Source organism: Lytechinus pictus, chromosome 2, assembly GCF_037042905.1.
Source record: "Lytechinus pictus isolate F3 Inbred chromosome 2, Lp3.0, whole genome shotgun sequence".
Taxonomy (NCBI): Eukaryota; Metazoa; Echinodermata; class Echinoidea; order Temnopleuroida; family Toxopneustidae; genus Lytechinus; species Lytechinus pictus.
In genome coordinates this window covers 2,888,821-2,909,523 of record NC_087246.1, presented here as the reverse complement: position 1 = coordinate 2,909,523, position 20,703 = coordinate 2,888,821, and the positions used below count along the sequence as shown (strand labels likewise).

At 34.5% G+C, this 20,703-nt stretch overlaps 1 protein-coding gene across 3 annotated transcripts; it reads left to right on the top strand.

Annotated features, from left to right (window-relative positions):
* Positions 1–1,577: 1,577 nt before the first annotated feature.
* On the top strand, positions 1,578–20,574 carry LOC129255008 (phosphoserine phosphatase-like). 3 transcript variants are annotated; one of them, XM_064107306.1, is made up of 6 exons: positions 1,578–1,656; positions 7,740–7,890; positions 12,173–12,307; positions 14,693–14,838; positions 15,616–15,764; positions 16,611–20,574. In XM_064107306.1, the coding sequence occupies exons 2-6, from the start codon at positions 7,751–7,753 to the stop codon at positions 16,728–16,730; spliced, it is 690 nt and encodes a 229-aa protein (XP_063963376.1). In that variant the 5' UTR covers positions 1,578–1,656; positions 7,740–7,750; the 3' UTR covers positions 16,731–20,574. The 3 variants fall into 3 exon arrangements, with proteins under 3 accessions (XP_063963376.1, XP_063963370.1, XP_063963383.1); XM_064107300.1 differs by lacking the exon at positions 1,578–1,656 and adding an exon at positions 1,952–2,155; XM_064107313.1 differs by lacking the exon at positions 1,578–1,656 and adding an exon at positions 2,333–2,507.
* Positions 20,575–20,703: the final 129 nt, after the last annotated feature.

Below are 20,703 nucleotides of genomic sequence, written 5' to 3'. Positions count from 1 at the left end.
ACACGTAATATAATTTCATATATTATAACATACTTTGTATTTTTCTCTCTGTGTTTTTCTTTCTTTCACTGCGCCTCGGGCACCCTGCCGAGTGGATTTGGCGCATTACACATCCATTATTATTATCATTATAACATAGGTCGACAATAATTCTTCTTTAACCCCACTTTCTTTCTTCCTTTCTCTTTCTCTCCTTTTTTTTCTTGCCAGCCGATTGGGTGGATCTGAATTGGCGTTCACTCTGTGTAGCATTAATTGGTCTGATTGTCTTTAAAGTTTTGCGTTTTTAGAATAGTTAGACCTAAAGGTCCTACATGAGAGTATAAAGGTCAATATGGATCTAATATTACGAGTCGTCTTAAACAAGCAGTATAGCCTCTATTGTGGTGATAATAGCGACGCAAAGGAGACACTCCCCTTTCCTTCAAATTTGAATGGTTCGATGATAAAGCCTATAATTGGAGCCCTCAAATAACACTTTGAATAGATAGCTATTGCAGAATTTTAACATCATTTCTTAGAGTTTGTTCCCCCTTTTTTTTTTGGGGGGGGGGGGTGTTTGAAGGTTTCTTAATCAGACATTTAAATATGATAGGTATAAAGATGTTGGAAATGTCTTTTCAAAATTGACTCATATCCCCCTGAGACGACAATCATAGCAACTCTGTACAGCGATTTGAACGTATAGGCCTATACGAGAAGATCCAGGACTTGACTGTGTGGATTGCAATAATCGACGTTATACTTAATTTCAGTCAGTGTTCACATAGAAAAGATTTAAAAACATTGAAATAAACAAATGCATTCAATGTGGCCAGTCATCAGAATAGCCCAACACAAAATAAATAGTGTAAAATGAAAGAAGAATAGAAAGAATAAGGTGTAAATAAACGTAATAAATTGTGTATTTGATTTAACTGGGACTGTATGTCTGGTCAGTTGGAGTAGTGGTCTATGGGAACTTCTAACCTATAAAAATATTTTCTGTTAAAATCATTTTTTCACTCATTTTATGTTCAGTGTTAGACTAGTATGCAGATATAGCATCATATAAGTGTTTTAGTGCCATTTGATATTCAATTGAAACGATTATGTAGTATAAATAGGCCATATGTTTATACTGCTTGAATTTAAGTGATCCACAAACCTAGATCTGGGTCTAAACGATGAAAGCTGCATTTTGAATGTCAAAGTTAATACTACGGTAGTTATCATTTTCCCAATATTTTATAATAAAGTAGGCCTATTAAAAAATTAATAACCTTTGATTTCCATATCGGAAAGACGGTGAAAATCGCCGACTTTCCATGTCCAGTGGGGAGCTGGACCCACAGGTCTCTCCCGTCCTCCAAACACTGTAGCGCTTCCCGCTGGTCAGGCTTGAGAGTGAAGTGTTCCCCGAATATCCCCTTGGCTACAGCATCCATCATGCAGGCCTTTCGTTTATGCTGCTTGAACTAAAGTGATCGTTTGATTGTCGTCTGCTACTTGTGATCGTAGCGGTTTCGCTCGCATAAGGAGCAGATCGTATAATATCGAAAGCAATATCGATATCACATTCGTGATTGTTGACGCCCTCTCCGTTCGTTTGTAAATATTTCACAGTTTGGCTGCCATATTGACTATTTTGATCGTGTTCAACCCAATTAAACATCGGTAAAGTATAATTTTTCATGCCTTTTAATCTATAATACTATATCGTTTAAAATATTGTCTTCACTAAATATCATGGTTTAAAAGTTTGATGGCTATACATCCTTAGATTGTAAATTCGATGTGTAAAATTACATCAAACTTTGGACTGTGAATTGACAAAAGGGTGGGAATGAGAAAACATGCGAGCCCACACGTATACCCTACCGTCGGTTAATGGGGATTACAGTAAAATGTCAGAAATTGTTGAATAAATCCCCAGAAACGACGGTTATTCCTGTCTATGTTAGGCCTAGTCCCACAGGCCACATATAGCCAATTTTGTTGCCTGAAATTCAACCTACACTTGAAATCTTAGTCTTACATCATTATTTTTATAATCAAGGATATCTTTACCCGTCCGGCGCGCGCGTCCGGAATCATGATGTAATTTGTTGCACACGAAAATAATTGTTTTTCGTGGAGGGGTACCGTATGTGGCAAGTGCGATGCAAAGAAAATGGTTGGTATAAATATAAAATAATTTTATCATAGGCCTAGGCCTATTCATATCATAATTTTCATAATAATATTTGGAATAGCAAGTGTGAATTTTTCTTAATTGTATTTCCTCTAGTTGTCATTTTTAAAGCACTGAAATAAAGGTGTCCGGCAATAGGATACACTGCCATATTAGGGTGTCTGAAGCCACACTGAAAAGTGTCGGCATAAAACGGGCTGATTTAGCCTAGGCTAAGGGAAAATATGGCACATTTTTTTCGGAAAGTTCAGGCTGCTAGAAAAATGTGATCTGAATTGATTATTATCTTGTGTTTGGCATGTTAGAAAGAGAAAATTCAGGGCTTCTTTTGACAGTAAGGACAAGTTTATATGATCATTTTTTAGAGATAAATTGCAAACCCTTATTTGTGTGTGTGTTGAGATTGCCATTTCCCCATGCGTTTTCTATGGGAAAATGAAATGTCTGTTTTGCACAATTTTTTCACTTTGTCACAATTTTTCATTGTGATCTGGTTTCTAAATCTTTATAAAAATCATACCATCAGAATTCAGAAAGAGCATAAAAAATCCTATTGGAATCTTTATGGACAAGTTTTTGGCATTAATAATAAATTCATAACAGCTCTCGGAAGCTAAAAATTCGGACTTGTGTGTGTCCATTTCTTAACTACACAGTCTATGGCAGAGAAATGCTGAAATTTGACCTAATTTAGGCTAATTTCATTCTTCTTTTTTGCAGCCAATAATTTGATTTTTTTCAAAAATGTTACATTTCTGTCAGTCTGAAGGTCATTTCTCTTCAAATTCACAAAGAAAATGTGATAGTTTCTTGAAAATAAGAAAAATAATTTTTTTCTCCAGACACCCTACTAGCTAGTAGTAGTACTAGTATGATGGTGGGCCCCAAGTCTGCGCACCTAACAATTTGAGTTAAGATTTAACATGAATTTCTTCTTATTTCACAAAATTTTTCAATTAATAATGTTCCTTTTAATAATATTATTAAGATTAAGTGTACCAAATTTCTCATTAAAAATGAAAGAAAATATAGGATTTTCTTGGAAAAAACCTTGGGCAGTCATTTCAGATTGAAAAAAAAGGGGAAGGCCCTACCCCATGTCTGCGCACTCATTCACTTTGCACACGATTCGGGTATTTTGATGAGAAAGGCTGCACATGAAATGCCCTAAATTTATTATTTTTCCACCATTTTGAGTCGGAATGAATACCTGTCTATGTATTGCATGTGTAAGTTCGTGCTCATTGCGTATCTTCTTTTACTAGAATCGTGCAGATACGCGTGTGCGCAGACATGACCTCTCTTATAATACATACTAAGTTACATGTACTATTTGTGCAGGATCTCTCTGCTGATCTCCGAAGCTAACGGAGGAAGAAGAAGAAATTCAACAGATTTTTTTCCACGAGCACGAGTTGCTGTGACTCAGAATCTGAGTCAGATTTTTTAAATGAATAGGGGGGTCTATCTAACTTATCTCACCTGTTAAGAGTAATGCACCCGAATTAAAGTAATAGACATGTGCCGCCACTCTAGTCTATGTCCACTCATTCAATGAACAAGGTTATGATATAACCTTGTTCTCAGTTACATTTACATCTCCATGTGTGGCAAAATAAGGGTGGCAATTTTGGCTTATTTTCTCTTTTTCTATGGGACAAATGCTTGATTTTCTTACACTGTCAGTTTCCAATACAGCTATTGATCATATAACTTGGCTCTTATGTAAATTTGATTCTTTAAATTATTTTTCTTAATTAAAAATAGAGATTGAAAAATGAAAATTTTCTTGCCATATTACATTCCACCAATAGAGGGCGTACACAAAAACATGCCCAAAATTCAAGTTTTTGAGCGCTCTGGTGAATATGAAAATTATTCCCAAGTTACTAATGAAAATAAAATGCAACTGTATGGAAATTAGTAATTTTGGTCACAAAAGTGATATTTTAAGGATTTTTTAAAGTGTGCTATGTACAGCATTGGCATACCATAGTCCTACCTGTAGATTCCCCACAGGCAGGATGTGTGCAGTTAACGAGTGGTCTATGTCCATGAGTATGACTAACGTTAGAAGAATAGATCATCTTGTCAAACTTATTTTACAAAACAGTAAAGTTAAACTTAATTTGGAACCATCTCACAGCCCACTCAAGGGTTCATTACATGCCGTTGCGCACAGAAAAATCAAGCCATAGAAGTTGTGTGTTGTGGACACCAGAAGTAAGATCCCAGCACGCGCGACCCACTAGTTAGAAATCCACTGCCAAATGCGGTTCATGGTGCGATGTTGGTATACTAACCTCGCAATACGTGTGAGTGCACAGCCGGGGGGGGGGGGGGGGGGTAGACCAAAAGCTTCGGTCTGTGTCATGTTGGTTGTTCCGCTGAACTCCGTTGGCTCCACTCACCAAATACAGAGACCAAAGTTCTAGCTCGATCTGTACACTGTACAGGGGACTCAATGGCCATATGTTTATGTATTAAGTTGGATAAAACAGGGAAGTGAAGTTGCGCGACAGCCGAAGTAAGTCACTGTTTTTTCCCCTTTTAACTTATTTTTCCCCATTTAGGTGCATTTCAGGCCAAAACGGAATAATCTTTATTTTGGTACAGTTCTTTTTATGTACAGTATTTTTATGAAATAAACACAAAAATCGATAAGCCCCGTCGGGGGATTTTGCATTGTTAACCCCCAGGGTTGGCGCGTTTTAAACGGTGTGTTTTAAAACATGTTTTAAAACGCGTTTTAAAACACCTGTTTTTTTTTTTTTTTTAACGTGTTTTTAAACACCGCATAGACTTTTTGTGTGTTATAAATTTGCATGGATGTGATTTTAGATGAGTGTTTTTTTAATACCATTTTTTATTAAGAGGTGTATTATTTCCTTCCAACTAAAACTCTTTTTCAACACACACCACTCCTTTTCTCCTCTTTCCCCCTTTATTCTTTCTTTCTCCATTGCTTTGTCTTGTTCCTCTTCTCCCTGTTCAATTGTGCACATCAATGATCCAATCCACATTAAGAATATTATCATTTTAACAAACATCTGAGTGTTGTGCTCACTTTTTGGACAGGGAAAGAAACACTATTTTCAAATGAGCTCAAATACATGTTAAAGAAGTACTTGAATGAAATGGAAGTGGTGCACAAGCACAATAATATTTTACAAATAGACTGTAAACCTGACATCATACTCTTGAGGTACACTGTACACACAAAAGCGGTAAAACTTTGTGCTTTGTAAAGATGAAGAAAAGTACTTTAAATAGTGTAAGATAATCAGCTAGCTAGCAAACCTTAACCCTAACAATTCCAGGGGACCTTAATGGCCCCCTAAAACTTTCTATGATAAATCCATAAACACGACAGGGCCACGACATATCGTTCTAGACTATTTTTCGGATGCATGCATTGGTGTGCGGTTATGATACATGTATACACACCACAAGTGCATATTATCAGATCCCGAATTGCTCAAAAACGTGATTTCATGTATAAACCCAATGTGAGTTCTTGCCAAAATTTGTATCTGTATCATTATTTGTACTTATTGTTAATGATTGGAAAATTATTGCCAAAATTTCTATTAGTAATAAAAAAAAGTTTTAAAAATCTATACGTAAGAAAAAAAAAAAAGTTAAAAAAACATTACCGGTAACCTAAATAGACTGGGCTATTTCATTTCATAAGAAGACTGAAGGCCCCCCTCCCCCTTATGATCTGGGCCCCTCGATCGCGGGATCACAACGAAAATTGGCACGCGCATTACCCATGGCATAATCTAAAAATAGGAAATAGGGAATATATTTTTACCATAAACAAGGAGAAATTAATTGTTTTAATCGATAAAAGGAAAAATAATGACACATTTATGAATTTTGGCTAAAAACAGTATTTGCATTGGATTTGGGCAATTTTGGGTCTCCATGAACTTACAAAATGTTGCGTGATTTCGGAACCGCATACCAGGGGGTCGCGATTTTGGTCTCATAAGTTGCGTTAGACTAAAAAAAGGAAAGTCTGTGAGTGACGCATTAAAAAAAATTTGCGCAGTGGATTTATCGCGAAAAATTACGAGGGAGGGCTGAAGCAGCCCCCCCCCCACGTCTCATTAGGGTTAAAAAACATTTTATAGGCCTACGATTTTTTTAAATCCTTTTGTTTCTTTAAATTCTTCTGTTGGAAATTCATTAACAAAATAGTGGTCATCTCTTATTTAAAACATCAAGAGCTTAAATCATACTCTATTTAGTGTCATTTAGTGTATAGTTTCATTGATTTACAGAAAATTGCATCATTCGTTGAAAAAAACGTTTTAAAACGATTTAAAACAATAAAAAACGTTTTATTTTTTTTTTTTTTATAAAAAACGTTTTTTATTACAACCCTGTTAACCCCCTAATGGTGGCTGCACGATAGCGAGCCGTCTGTGTACGAGGAGAAATTGAAAAAAAATTTAAAATGTTTAAAAACTCCTCGAAACAGACGGCTGCAAGCTGTTTGGGGGGGGGCACCGATTCCGCCCCCTGGAATTTCAATTGCGCGAGCGCCGCAAAAGTTGCACGGTAGTGCGATAAAATCTACAAGGCTGTATGGACTATGTCTATGCCTGGTAAATAAGATTTTTTATTTAATGAATTAATTAGGTCGTCTATGCATGAATAATGAAATAAAACATTTGCTCTTGAATCGACTATCATAAGGCCCCAAAACTGCTAATTTTCTATTCACAGACTCTTTGTAGGATCCCGATCAAATGTACTTAAAAAAAATTTGGTATCGCAAATTGATATTTTTGAAATATTTTTATGGTGTTTAAAGTATGTGACGTAATTCATTCATCCAGTTTTCAGGTTTGTCAAGACAATGTTTCATTTTGAAATTTTACCCATTTCTAGATCAAAAGCATTTTTGGTTTCTATTTTCAAAATATGATATTTTTACAATGTTCCATTAAAACCCCAGGATTAAAACATTTGTCAGAATTATTTGGGATTTTTTTTTACTTTGTGTTTATTTATTTATTTTCATCTAGATCTATCTTTCTGTCCTCCTTTCTCGCCTCTTTCTTTTCTTGTTTCTTTTCTTCCATCCTTAATTTAATTCTTTCTTTCATTCCTTCTGTCAGTTCTTTTTTTTTTTCTATTGCTTCAAATTTTCTTTTCTTTCTTTCTTTCTTTCTTTTTTTCTTCTTTCTTTTCTCCTTTCCTTCGTTCCTCCCTCCCCCCTTTTTTTTTTTCCTTTATTTTCTTCTGTCTTCATTCCTTTCTTCAATCCTTTCTTTCATTCTTGCTTTCCTTCGCTCTTTCTTTCTTTCCTTTGCTCTTTCTTTCTTTCCTTCCCTTTTTTTTACTTCCTTCCCTTTTTTTTACTTTCCTGTCTTTCATTCCTTCCTGTGTATAACATATATGTCTATTTTTTTTTCTTTCTTTCTGGATAATTGAGGGCTGAATTTAAAATGATGCAGAGGCTGAGACAAGACCTGTCAATGCATGCCAGCTGCCAGCTTTATCAGAAATATCTGAAATAAAATATAGTTTTCTTTCTCCCTATCTCCACCAGCAATATTCACCATGGCAACTCTTGAGGAGACAATGAAAATCTTCCAATCGTGTGATGCAGTTTGCTTTGATGTTGATAGTACTCTCATTCAAGATGAATCAATTGATGAGCTTGCTGCATACTGTGGGGTTGGTGAAGCTGTAAAAGATCTGTAAGTACTTGCATATAACAAAGTCAGCTTTCATGGGGAATTGGTTAATACTAGTATTGTTTTTTTTTTTACTGTTACTGAGTAACACTAACAGGTAGTCGGGTACTGTCCATCATCCAGAGTAGAATTGAGTTGAATAACCCTAGACATTCTGTAAATAATGCTATAATTCACCATTGTCTTAACGAGCAAACAAAACTCATCTGAGTCTTTCCGGTCAACAAATAGAATGTTGGGGATGGGAAAGGAAGATTTAACAAATACAGAACAGCTGTATTGGTTTCCAGTACTTTTCACAGACTTTTTTTAGCAAATCGATCCGCTCCATATAAAGACAGGATGCATTTACTAGATTCTGTTAAGTGTTTGGATGAAAAAGCTGTTTGTAGTGATGGAATTTACAAATAATTCAAAAAGTATCATTATCATTATTTGAAATGTGAAATTGCTGAACAAATTTTTGACTAGTATAGTAACAGAGTAATATCCACATTGAACAAAGAGATAGAATGAGTGAGAGAGATAATTTTTTCCTATAGATTAATCTCCCTCTCCTTCCCTATTGCAAATTACTTTTTAGGTTGTGATTTAAAATCTTCATGATATATTGCATAAAACTTAATGGTTATCAATTATTTGCAAATAGTTTAATGAAATTTTAAGTAAGTAGGTGAAGGTCAAATATCATTTTGGGGTCAAAACTCATATCAAATTTTTAAAAATCTAAGCAAAAGTTAATATACTAAAGTTTGAAGATTGTGTTGAAGTTATAAGTCTGTATTACTATTATGTTACATTTGGATATATGCTAACAGGTATCAGAAATTGGATGAGTATAAATGGTTACTGGTTCAAGGTTAATGGTCATTGTAGATTTATAAGCTTGGATAAGAATTGATACTTTTTTCAGTATTTTAAGAATACTTTATACAAATTATATAAGATTGTTATTTGATATCACAAATAATATGAAAAGAATAACAAGTTTGAGGTCACCATGTTTTATTACCAAATGAATGTTGTTGTTTCTTTCCTCTCCCTTTTAGGAAAATTAGTCATCCAAGTTATTTTCAAAGTCAGCACTGCTGCAATTGACACTGTATTTTGGAATGAACAAAGAATACCAATATCGTGTACATTTCATTCACAAAATTAATTCATGATATTTCTTACCTCAACGAACATTGGTTTATAATGCACTAATTGTGCCACATTTAATGTATTGCAATATTGCTTGGGGGAATACATATAGGACTCATGTACGTAAACTACAAGTTCTTCAAAAGAAAGCTATAAGATATAATTCAAATTATCTGGCTCCAAGTTCCCCGCTTTTTTTGCAGTTGAATATGTTACCATTCAATGAAATGATCTCGCTGAATTGTGTTATTTTCATGTATAAATACTGTTGGGGGGTGGGTTGAGTTAGCCAATTAAGACCGTAACGGAGCAAACTTTACAGATGCTACGGGACACCAGATCTGAGCTTCTTTGACTTTATTGAGGTTTGCCAAAACCAACAAAATGAAAGGAGTAACAAATCAACAACCCTGCAATGACAGAAATGAAATAAGATTATCAATAACACCATTTCAAAAACATGTCATTAGCACTTGCATCACACAATGTACATAATAGACTGCAGATATTGGATACATGGCAAAATATTGATATTGAAAGTGGGGTGTATTCATCTCTATCATTTACTGAAATGATAAAATACATGCATTCCTCAAAAACAGCTTGTAAATATTATCGTTGTAGCTATCATCTCAAAACTATTTAGTAGTTGTAATAAGCATATTACTCATATTTAGTCAGATGACATAAGAATGCATCATACACTGTATACATCACGATATTCTATTAAAATGAATCATTTATACACAGAAATAGAAGAGTCCATGTAATTAATGCCTACCCAAAGTCAGAGGCTACTGGTGGTTACACATCACCCAGGATACCACAAAGGAGTAGCAGCTTCTACCATTATTCGAAATCTCAAGACTCGAGGAGGATCAAATGAGTCGGACCAGCTATAATTAAAGAAAGCAACAATCATAACCATAAGATAATCATAACTCCAACTCATGATAAAATTGCTTAGAATTCCCTGAATTAATATTTAAAATTCTCAAACAATTCTACTACTTTCAGTGTGGATAATCATTGGTAATGATATACTCACAAATATCTGTTTTCTTTTGCACAAATAAATAATCCAATTAGTAAAAACTATGTTCATTAATTCCAAAGTTTTGATCAAGACCCAAGTACTTGATAGAGCAAGTAGCTCTATCGAACGGAGTCAAACTGCATATTTCTGTCTATTGAGCTTAACACAACCATTCTCTATTACAGTTTACCCATCTGATACTGCAATTAAAAGAGTAATTTAAGTCTACAAACAATCTGTGTAAGCAAAGAAGTCATAGATCTAACTTCTTAGTTCAGAACCATAATCAGAAATCATCACATCATATAATATAACGAGGTCAGCTAGAAGCATACCTTACCATGGGCGCCGCCATCTTGAAATACAATGTTTACTATAGAACGCCCTCTATGTTATCTTTTAAATAATCTACTAAAACTTTCTCTTCAATTCAACAAGTAATCCTAAATTTCTGACCTTTCAAATATCAAGTATTACTTATATTCATTATTCCCAACAATGTCTAGCACAAAAAGTAAACCAGTAAATATCCTCATAATTTGTAAGTTACAACTCGTCTTTGAACTTGACCGAGATACACTTGCTTTGCTAAAGTCATGAAAGTAAAAGTGACTAAATTCAATCTTAAAACAAGTCATTCTTTTCTCAAAATTTTGTCCATGATAGTATAGAAACGATTAGTTATTAAATTAATTACATTTTACTGTAATTCTATGCAAAAATAAGATAAAACGACACTTACATCAGCCCTTTCCCAGGCCTGCTTCGATTGCAGTCCGACCTGCACCAGAACCAGGACGTGCAATAATCTACCTAACGTAAAATGCCAACAAGCAGTGGGGTCACGGAACCACCCCAAAAAATATCATTCCGCTAAGGATTTGTTAAACTTTGAAACAGCCAATATGAAAAAGATACAAGTATATATATTGTTTTCACTCAATATTACGAGAAAACAAATCCTTAAATCTGTAAATTACATAACAAGGATTAGAAAATAACTAGAATTATATTTTTCGAGTGTACATACATCGATCATCCTAACCCTATCTAGTGATCCGGCCGATCAAGAGAATTCCAAACACCTGTACAAAAATAATATGCAAATTAGGCACATTCTTCTCGAGTAACCTAAATGAAAATTCCACTTTCCGACAATACCAATCCCTGCATTGTTCTTTTTCAATTCAATTCAATTCGGTTTATTAGATATAAAACAGAATACAATGCTGTAGTCCGAAGACTAATTGTGCAATGTTTACATTGATTATTATTTACATTTGAAGATTGTATATACACTTAAAAAAATTATTCACATATAAATGAGAAACAGTTGGTTGATTAATTGAGTCATGCATAAGTGAGATTTCAGTAGATATTACTAGCAAGGGATTCTGATAATTGTGTATTGGGGAAAAACCTGTTTTAAACTTACAATTATACAACAAAAAGGTCAGATTGGTATAGAAGATGTATCTTCAGGATAAACAGAAATAGCAAAAATTAAAAGGCTGGAGAGCTCTCACACAGTGCAACCTGAGGCGCCACTATCGGATAACAATATTTTTTACAAGAAACTTTTGTGGTTAATTCTAAGATTCATAATTATAACACACGTCAGAGACATCATATTCACCAACCCTTTGCTAGAATTAATGTTACATTGAAATCCTTCAGAACAATTTGCGTTAAAGAATGGAATATGTGTCCTGCTGATATAAGAAGTAGCAGTACCCTGTCTCGGTTTAAGAAATTATGTCATAAATACCTACTTGATGAATTTAAGATCAGTTGTTAGTTGCACCTGGGGTGACATGTTTGGAGTGTGAATGGGTGTGTTTGTCTGTGTGAGTGTGTGTATGCTTGCGTGTGGGTAATGTTCCTGTTGTGATTTTTTTCTTTTTTTTTTCTTATAGTTATTCCATGTTTGAGTAAAATATCATATGCAGGGGCCCCTGATTACAAGCTGTGCTTCTTTGGGGTCCCAAACCTGTCATTTGATTCAGTTCTTTATAATCTAACCATTTATTTTGTTTGTACTTTGTTCTCCTTTGACTGGTTTGAATAAATTCAATTCAATTCAATGATTATTATCATTCCTTTTAGAACAAAGCAAGCTATGGGAGGTCAGATGAGCTATAAAGAAACCTTAGAAGCCAGACTGAACCTGATCAATCCTAGTAGAGAATTGATGGAGAAGTTTATTCAGCAATCTCCTATCAAATTCACCAAGGAAATACCGTAAGGATATCAATTATCAAAACAAATATTGTCAAATAGTTTTGAAAAGAAACTTGAATTAATTTGCAGTTCTTTCAGTTTCACTCACTTTTATAATGTCTTACTTTTAAAAATATACTGACATATTTCTGCTGCCATGCTGCTTGCATGCATTCTTTATTGATTTAATGCACTGCTAGGCTGAATAAATGTTATAATTGCAAATATTTATTTGGATAAAGTTAATGCTTCTAACTTTTCATGTACATGTAAGCTTCACACTCCTTTTTTTGTCTCGCCTGAATGAAGTTTGGGAGAGACCTAGTAATTACTTTTCCTGTTAGTCCGTTGGTCTGTTTAGTCCACTAGTCTGTTCCAAAATGTTAAATCTTTTGTTCAAATTGCTCTCATTTCTTAATTTGTGTAGGCCTATTAATTATGTTCATACTTGTTTTTATGATCCTTGAGTAATCAGAATTATAGGTTCAAATCAAAGGTCATCTAGAGGTCAAAAGGTCAAATGATATGAGGTCATGATCATCCTTTTTTGAAGTATTTGTTCAACTCGCTTGATCCTTGGGTAATATGAAATTTGACCCTGGCATGAGAATGATGGGGTCAAATGTCATCTAGGCATCGAAAGGTCAAATGATATGAGGTCATGTTCATCCTTTTTGTTTTGTTAAACTTGTTCTCATTTCTTTTTATTTCTGCATCAATTTTGATCACACTTGGTACAAATTATCCTTGGGTAATACCACAGGTATGTTATATAGGATGATGGTGTCAAATGTCATCTTGGGTTCAAAAGGTCAAGTTTTTGTTCAAATTGCTCTTATTTCTTTATTTCTTCATCAATTGTGTTTACCCTTTGTACAAATGATCCTTTGGTAATACCACATGTGTGTCTACAATCAATTCGTCCACAATCCACATGGTCTAATTGCCAATTTGTCCACTCACCATTTCATCTAATAACCAATTGGTCCAATAGCCATTAGCCAGTTAGTCCATATACCAATTGGTTTGATTGGACTAAGTGTTAATTGTGCAAAATGAATGAAATTGAAATGGATATTAGACCAACTGTTTTTTGTTTTTGCCTCCGACGAAGATTCTGCTAGGATCGAAAGCTTAGGCCCCTATTGACTTTCTAATTTACTCCATTGGCTCTCTTTTATTAGATAAGCAGTTTTCAGCAGCTTCTTTTTGCAACTGGTTAAGAGACGAAATGGTCATCTACGAAATGGTGATTAGACAAAGTGATGATTGGACCAAATGATTATTGGACCAAATGGTTGTTAGACGAAATGTTGATGGACGGAATGGCATTAGACTAATTGAAATTAGGCAATGGAGCTAGTAGCTCCATGATTAGACCATGTGGTGAGTGGAAAAATTGGCAGTAGACCAATTGGCAATTTACCAAAAGATCATATGGCATATTCTATAGATCGCGAAATCAGGCAAGGCTTGTGGTTCGTGAACCATTTCAAGTTGTCATGTCGATATGGGTGCATGCATGTCAATATTTCTCAAACATTGAAAACATTTGTCAATATCAATGTCGGTATAAGGTCACTCGACAACATGTTGACAAACCACAAATCAGGTATTCTACATTATCTGAAAAATTCTAAAACAAAATTTATTTTAATGGCAAGTGTAGTCATTCTAAATATAAAATAAACCTGAAAATAGAGGAATACACCAATATATTTGTGAGTGTATATACCCTGTTAATGCTGAATAGGTATTGCATTTTGCTTTTTAGTGTCTCTAATAAATCACTTTAATGTTACACAAAATCAAACCCCATTTTATGTTTAAAAAAAAAGACAATAACAGGATGTGCAAAGTACAAGGGGTTTGGAAGGAATGATTACAAAATATTTGGAATAATAATCATACATTAAGTGTTATTGCTTCCTTCACTGTAAAATGAAAACAAATAGTATCATAATCCTATTGTCATTGTCGCTCTTAAAGGTAAAAGACAATAGTTGCAGCAATCAATTATTTCATGAGAAAGTCTTTTAATTTAAGGTTATTGTCAAAATATTATCATACATCTAGATCTGGTACATTGAATTGAAACTTATCTTTGTGAAATCAGTCATGAAATTTCAGCTTATTTCTGATGATCACTGACACAAAAAGGCATATTTGGGACAGTGAATTAATATTGCTTGGAAAAATACCTGACATTTGATGGAATTCCGTGCTTATTTTGCTCATTTCTCAGAAATTACGCCTTTTCTTCCAGAGCTATTTGCCACATATTTTGTATTTATACATACAAACACTTTGGTGGTAATTTTATTGGATTCTGTTCAAACTCATTTTGAGATCATTACCACAACTGGTAATTTATCTTTAATGTTTTTGTTGTTATTATTTTTGTAGGAATTTGGTGAGCAAACTTCAGGAGCGAGGAACAGCTATCTATTTAGTAACAGGAGGATTTACATGCATAGTAAGAAGCTTTGCAGAGAAACTCAACATCCCAGTAGAGAACATCTATGCTAATAAACTTCTCTTTGACTATGATGGCAAGTAAACTATTCTTTTATTTTTTCTTTATTCATTCAGTAATTCAACTATTGATGTATGTGTTTATTCATTCATGTATTATACTAACTTCCTCATTAATTTGTTTGTTTTAGTTATTTTTTCTGTATCCTACTAATTTATCATTCCATTTTGTTGAAATTTAATTAAGGCCTTTAAAACAAGATTTTCATCAAGATAGAATTTATTTATCTATCTATCTATCTATTTATTTGAATTACATGTGTGTGGTGAGCATCAGGATTCAAATATCACTACATGAAAAATCACAGAATTTCTTTTTCAATAAGTTCTTTCATCTTCATAGGCTTTTCTTCCCTTTTCAATCATAAATTATTTATGTATTATTGTTTCTGTATTCAGCTTGTTTAGTGGGTCTTCCAAATTTTGTGTGTTTTGTTCATAATGCATTTGCTTTTGAATGATATAATTGTGATAAACATACGTACATGCGAAGTCATTTTTGCCTTGGACCCACTGAACAAGATTGTATGTTCAACCTAAAAAGCAAATCAGGAACAATCTTGTAACTGGCAGAATCCTTGACTAGGCAGGCAATGTCTCTATACCAAATGACCATTACTGGTCCATGCATGGCACTGTCATGATAAACTACAAACAAATAACTAGAAGCCAGAACTGTCTTTAAATTATTCAAACATTCCTAGAAAAACCTATATATAAAGAACAATTTGCCTTGATTGTATACCTGAAAGAATAAATGGGTATGAATATCTGATTATTATTTTGTTATATAGGGAAGTATGTGGCATTTGATGAGTCCCAGCCAACATGTAGTACAGGAGGCAAGCCAAAGGTGATGTCTATCTTGAAGGAGAAGTTTGGCTATAAACACCTTGTCATGATAGGAGATGGAGCTACAGACATGGAAGCAGTCCCTCCTGCTGTAAGTACATTCATTTAAACTTTTCAACACAATATTAATTTTCTATGCTAACTTGCATTAATTGTTCACTTTGGCCCGAAAGGTGGTACAACCACCGGTTGAACCCATGGTTTATGCAGATTTTCTGTATAAATTACGCTTATTTTCTACGTATATTGAAAAATTTCCAATACTGATGCGCGCTTTTGTAATACCATTGTCTGTTGCCATGTTAAATGTGCTAATTTATTCATGAGTCCACTGTTTTGGAGAGTGGACTCATTTTTATATGCAATAGATTAGGCGTAATTTATACAGGAAATCTGCATGAGCCATGGGTTCAACCGATGGTTTTCAAAACCACCTTTGTGACTTTGGGCCATAATGATTCATATTGGCATCAGTAACACTATATGCTGCTACATAATTTCAATTGTGCAATGGTTAATACTAGTTAAATATGAACAATCCTGATACGAAACATTAAATGATAGTGACTTAGAATGTCCTGATTAGAAACATTAAATGATAGTGACTTAGAATGTCCAAACATGTTGTTAGATAAAGATTGAAAACCTTATTTGGATTTTCAGAATTTATGACATAAAATTCATGGCACATATTATTAGAAGTAAAAATTTCATTAATGTTAATTTTTTTGGTGAAAATCGTAATATTGGTGAAAATCATAATAAAGGTATAACCATTCTTATTTATATCCAGTTGCGATAGAATTTCAAAGTTATCGTTCATTTTCCTATATTTATTTAAAAAAATTTTTAGGGTGAACTTGGCCTCAGAAGATTCATTTGGCTACCATTTGTTAGAACATTGTTAAACTTGTGGTTTTTTTGTCTTCTGATATAGGATGCCTTCATTGGGTTTGGAGGGAATCAGATCAGATCTAAGGTACAGGAAGGAGCGCAGTGGTTTGTGACTGACTTCAAAGAACTTATCAATGTATTAGATGCATCGAGTGATTCATAATAGTAGTATGGTCATAGAGATTGTAGACAAGTGTCAGATGCATATTCATAAGATTGGTTCTGTGCTCATACTGTATTTGCCATATTCAATTCAATTTTCCTCTAAATTCCGTTTAATCATTATCAGGAATTGAGTTGAGCGGGCCACCAGGGCTCTTATTCGTTTAATTGTCGTAGTGATCAGATCTGTGCAATGCCATTGGTTTAACATTTCACAATTTTGATTTTGCACACTTCAACCAATCATAAGTACACCTTCAAAATGACACTAGCAGTAATGAAGATAAAAGAATAGATGGCCTGGCCATATTTAGTAGGGCATTGGATTTCCTTTGTCCAAGTCAGATGTACCCATTGGCCTTTTGTACAATGAATCCTGGGCTCCGTAATACAAACGTTTGCGATGAATTGCAAATATGAAAGAACCGCACTGATTGGTCCCTGGTCACTATTTCAACCCTAATGCGCGTGTAACATTGATATTGATTGGTCAGTTCATTTAGCGATTGATCGCTAATCTTTGTGTTACGGAGCCCAGGTGGGTGTTTCATAAGTTAATAATGACTTTTAGAACGACTGGTTATCCTTTCTTGTGGTAAATGATATTCACCATTACATGTTCATTAGTGATTATTTAGCGCGTAAGAAAGGATCACCAATTGTTCTTAAGCATTACGTCAAACCCCCGTTTGGAGGAAGACCGCAGTTCAGATTGCAAACTGCGGTGTTATACCCCATTTTCCATTTGGGATCTCCCAAAAATCATTTCCAAGCCCTCATCAACCGGGCTTGGCCAGGTAATCCAGGGGTAATCCCCGCTGTCTCAATAGGTGGTTTCAAACCGCCTCGATCACAAGAATCCCCGTTAAATTACGAGAACTTTTTTAGGCTGAAAAATACCCATTAATTATTCCTGCATTCACACCGCCCTGAAACATACCCTTCGGGATAAGTTCCTGAAGTTACGAGCATGCGCAGTATGGTCTGATAAGCAGCAAGGCGCGAAATTCAAAATCACTAGCCCAGCAGCAACCCATGCACGGCGCCGCACCCAACGACACGCTGGGCTAAAAGTTCCCGTAATTTGCTTTCAGACCGCCAAAATACCCACGACCTTGGAAAAATCCCCGCGAAAGTTCTCGTAATTTCGCCAAGTACCTACTATTTATCGGGTATTTTCTTTCGGGGATATTACGCGTAGTTTGCTTTCAGACCGCCAAAATACCTGGTATTTTCTGATCGGGGTAAATTTCCTGATCAGAGAATACCTGGAACTGGCGAACTTCGAGGCGGTCTGAAACCACCTACTTTCACCTCCACAGGCCAGTATATGAGCGTTGAGCAAAGGACAAAAAGATAAACAACAGCTGTGCTATTACGTAAGACTTCTCTGCCTGTAGTAGGACCTTCGGAATGAAATTATTGTATTCGATATTTAATCACGTTTTCAAATGCATATTGTATTCAGTAATCCAATGTTAGTCAATTTTCAATTTCGAACGAAGAAAATCGACCTCGAAATAAGGAAAGTAAGCGAATAAAAATGACGGCATGCTTTGCAGCTAGGGACCGCACTCAGCGCTGCGCATGCATCCCATCGCGTGTGGCCCCCTGCTGTGACTGTATATATGCCGGGCTGTTGTGTTATCTTCGGACCGACGTCAAGAAACAGGTGTTTTGATACTTAAATTGCTTGCTTGGGGCAGTTAGGGTTTGTCGTACTTGGAGAAGAGAATTGATGAGAAGGGAAACTGGGGTATAATGTTCTCAAATGGAAGTTTTTTGTCATGGTCACTCTTAACTTGCGAACAGCTTTATGAAACGGCTCCCTGGCCTTATTTCATGTGTGTAGGGTGTCCTCAATATAGGCAATGTCTACTTGCTCATCTTCGCTTCAACACTTTGTATACATCCACATATTTTGGAATAAACCTAAGAAGTATGCCTTTGTATCAGAGATATTATTCTTGTCCTTCCTCTCAGATAGACAAGTTTATAATCTGAACCCTTTTATCATATTTGATAAACAATTTGTTCAATCAGACCCTAGCCCAAGTCCCAGATTATCCTTCATTTTTATGTTCTTATCCTTGTTATTTACCTATCATGATTAAAAAAAATAGTTGCCAATGTTCCATTACTACCTCAAATAGTAGTAACTTTAAGATTGTATTTCAAGTTTCAACACTGTGTCAGAATGTGTGTGAGTTTCTTAATTATTTCATCATGAGTCCATTCTTCTGGTTCCAGCGTCTATTGATGGTTACGATAGGACATTGTGATATTAAATGACAGGCAGATCTTGTTCTTAAACAAGAATTTTAACTTTTATCTCTTGTTCCATTTTGTCACTGCAAAGCAATGTGTATCTTCTAGACATTACTTATCTTGCATTCTTGTTTTTTGTGCTTTATTATCTGGTGTGTAAATTCTACAAACTTTTTCCTCTCTTTTGCTATAGATTTTTTATAATCTTTTGAAGGTATTTTTGCTTTAGTTCAGTTTAGTTTATTTTCAATATTGGAAGCTTTGTTTCCATTCATCCAACTTGAAAGTTATCTAAACCCATATCATCTTTCAAAGTTCAAACGCTATAACTTTATTTTCTCTGGTGCTATTTCTTTCAAAGTCTTTCCATATTCCCCCTTTTTTGTAATCTTTCACACACTTCAGTGTATTTCCTTTTTTCCTTGAAAGATAAATTCCAGGTGTGGTAACGGTCATAAAATGAATAACAGAATCCCATGAATTGACCATTGGGTGTTTGTACACGTATGAATCGATAAAAATCATGTGTCAAATTATTGTAGTAGAAAATTATTAATTGCTCAGTAATAAGCAACGTAAGCAAGACATTCTGCACTAATTAAATTCTTTGATATATTGACCGTTATAATATACAACCTCCAAACTTGTGGTAGACCAATTGTTATGGTTTAATACCAATCCATTGAAAAGCAAGTTCATCTGATTTGAAACCTAGGGAGCAGTGCATGAAACAAATGATTTTTTTTTTCACTGTTATGAGCTATTTGTTATTAACTACTGATATCCTCACATTTGATTGGCTCAAGACAGATTTGAAACAAAAATTGATGTATCGGGGATCATAAGTCATAAGTAACATTAAAAGCCCGCTTCTTGATGTTGTCCTTATTTCTTGTTAGAATCAGGAAAGTATGTTCACCCTGATATTAAAGTTGGTTTCAATAACAGCAGAAAAGTAGAGAATTGGTAATAGTAGGATAAAAATCCGTCAAAGAATAATGTGAATATGTATTTTCAAAGCTTTGATTTGTGACGTCATGGACGAACAGCTCTTCCATCTGCCGTGTGATAGGGATTTTTAAAATTCAATTTTCTCATGAAATTGACAGTTATTTTATTTGCAGGGTGGATGTATCATCAGACACGTAATTTCATACCCGTTTCTGTAAGAAAAATATTCAAATTTTAAATATTCATCGTGTTCAATTTTAGAATTTGAATGTATGGAATTTATATTACATGTACATGATATATGAGGAGCTGTTCGAGATCTTTAATATGTCACAATTTAAGAATTTATTACTCTTATTCCTTGGATTTTTATCAAACCTTCACCAATATTTTTCTGTTTTTTTCTGCTAACGTTTGAAAACTTATCGTCAGGGTTAATGACTAAGGAACAGAAACTGAATGCTGCCAAGGATATTTAAATCATGTTCTTTTTCAATATTTGAATATGTATCACTCAATATTTTGCCTTGAACATTGTTATTCCTCCTTGTTTTATCTGATGTCAAATGATACAATTTTGTATAAGATATTAAATTCAACCTTATAGGATGAAACAAGAATTTGCATTTATATGTGGTAATAATGTGCATGGTATTAGTCTCTTATTTGCATGTTTGGTTAGACAACCGTTGAGTCACTGGTTTAACATCTGTCTCGAGATCAGCCTTGGACTATGAAAGCTTTATAAGTGCCAC

Excerpts from the sequence above, each read along its gene's own strand:
- LOC129255008 (XM_064107300.1), top strand. The coding sequence starts at position 2,128 with ATGTGGCAAGTGCGATGCAAAGAAAATG. Across the intron at positions 2,156-7,739 it reads AGTGCGATGCAAAGAAAATG|CAATATTCACCATGGCAACT; the intron begins GTTGGTATAAAT and ends TATCTCCACCAG. Across the intron at positions 14,839-15,615 it reads ACTTCTCTTTGACTATGATG|GGAAGTATGTGGCATTTGAT; the intron begins GCAAGTAAACTA and ends TTTGTTATATAG.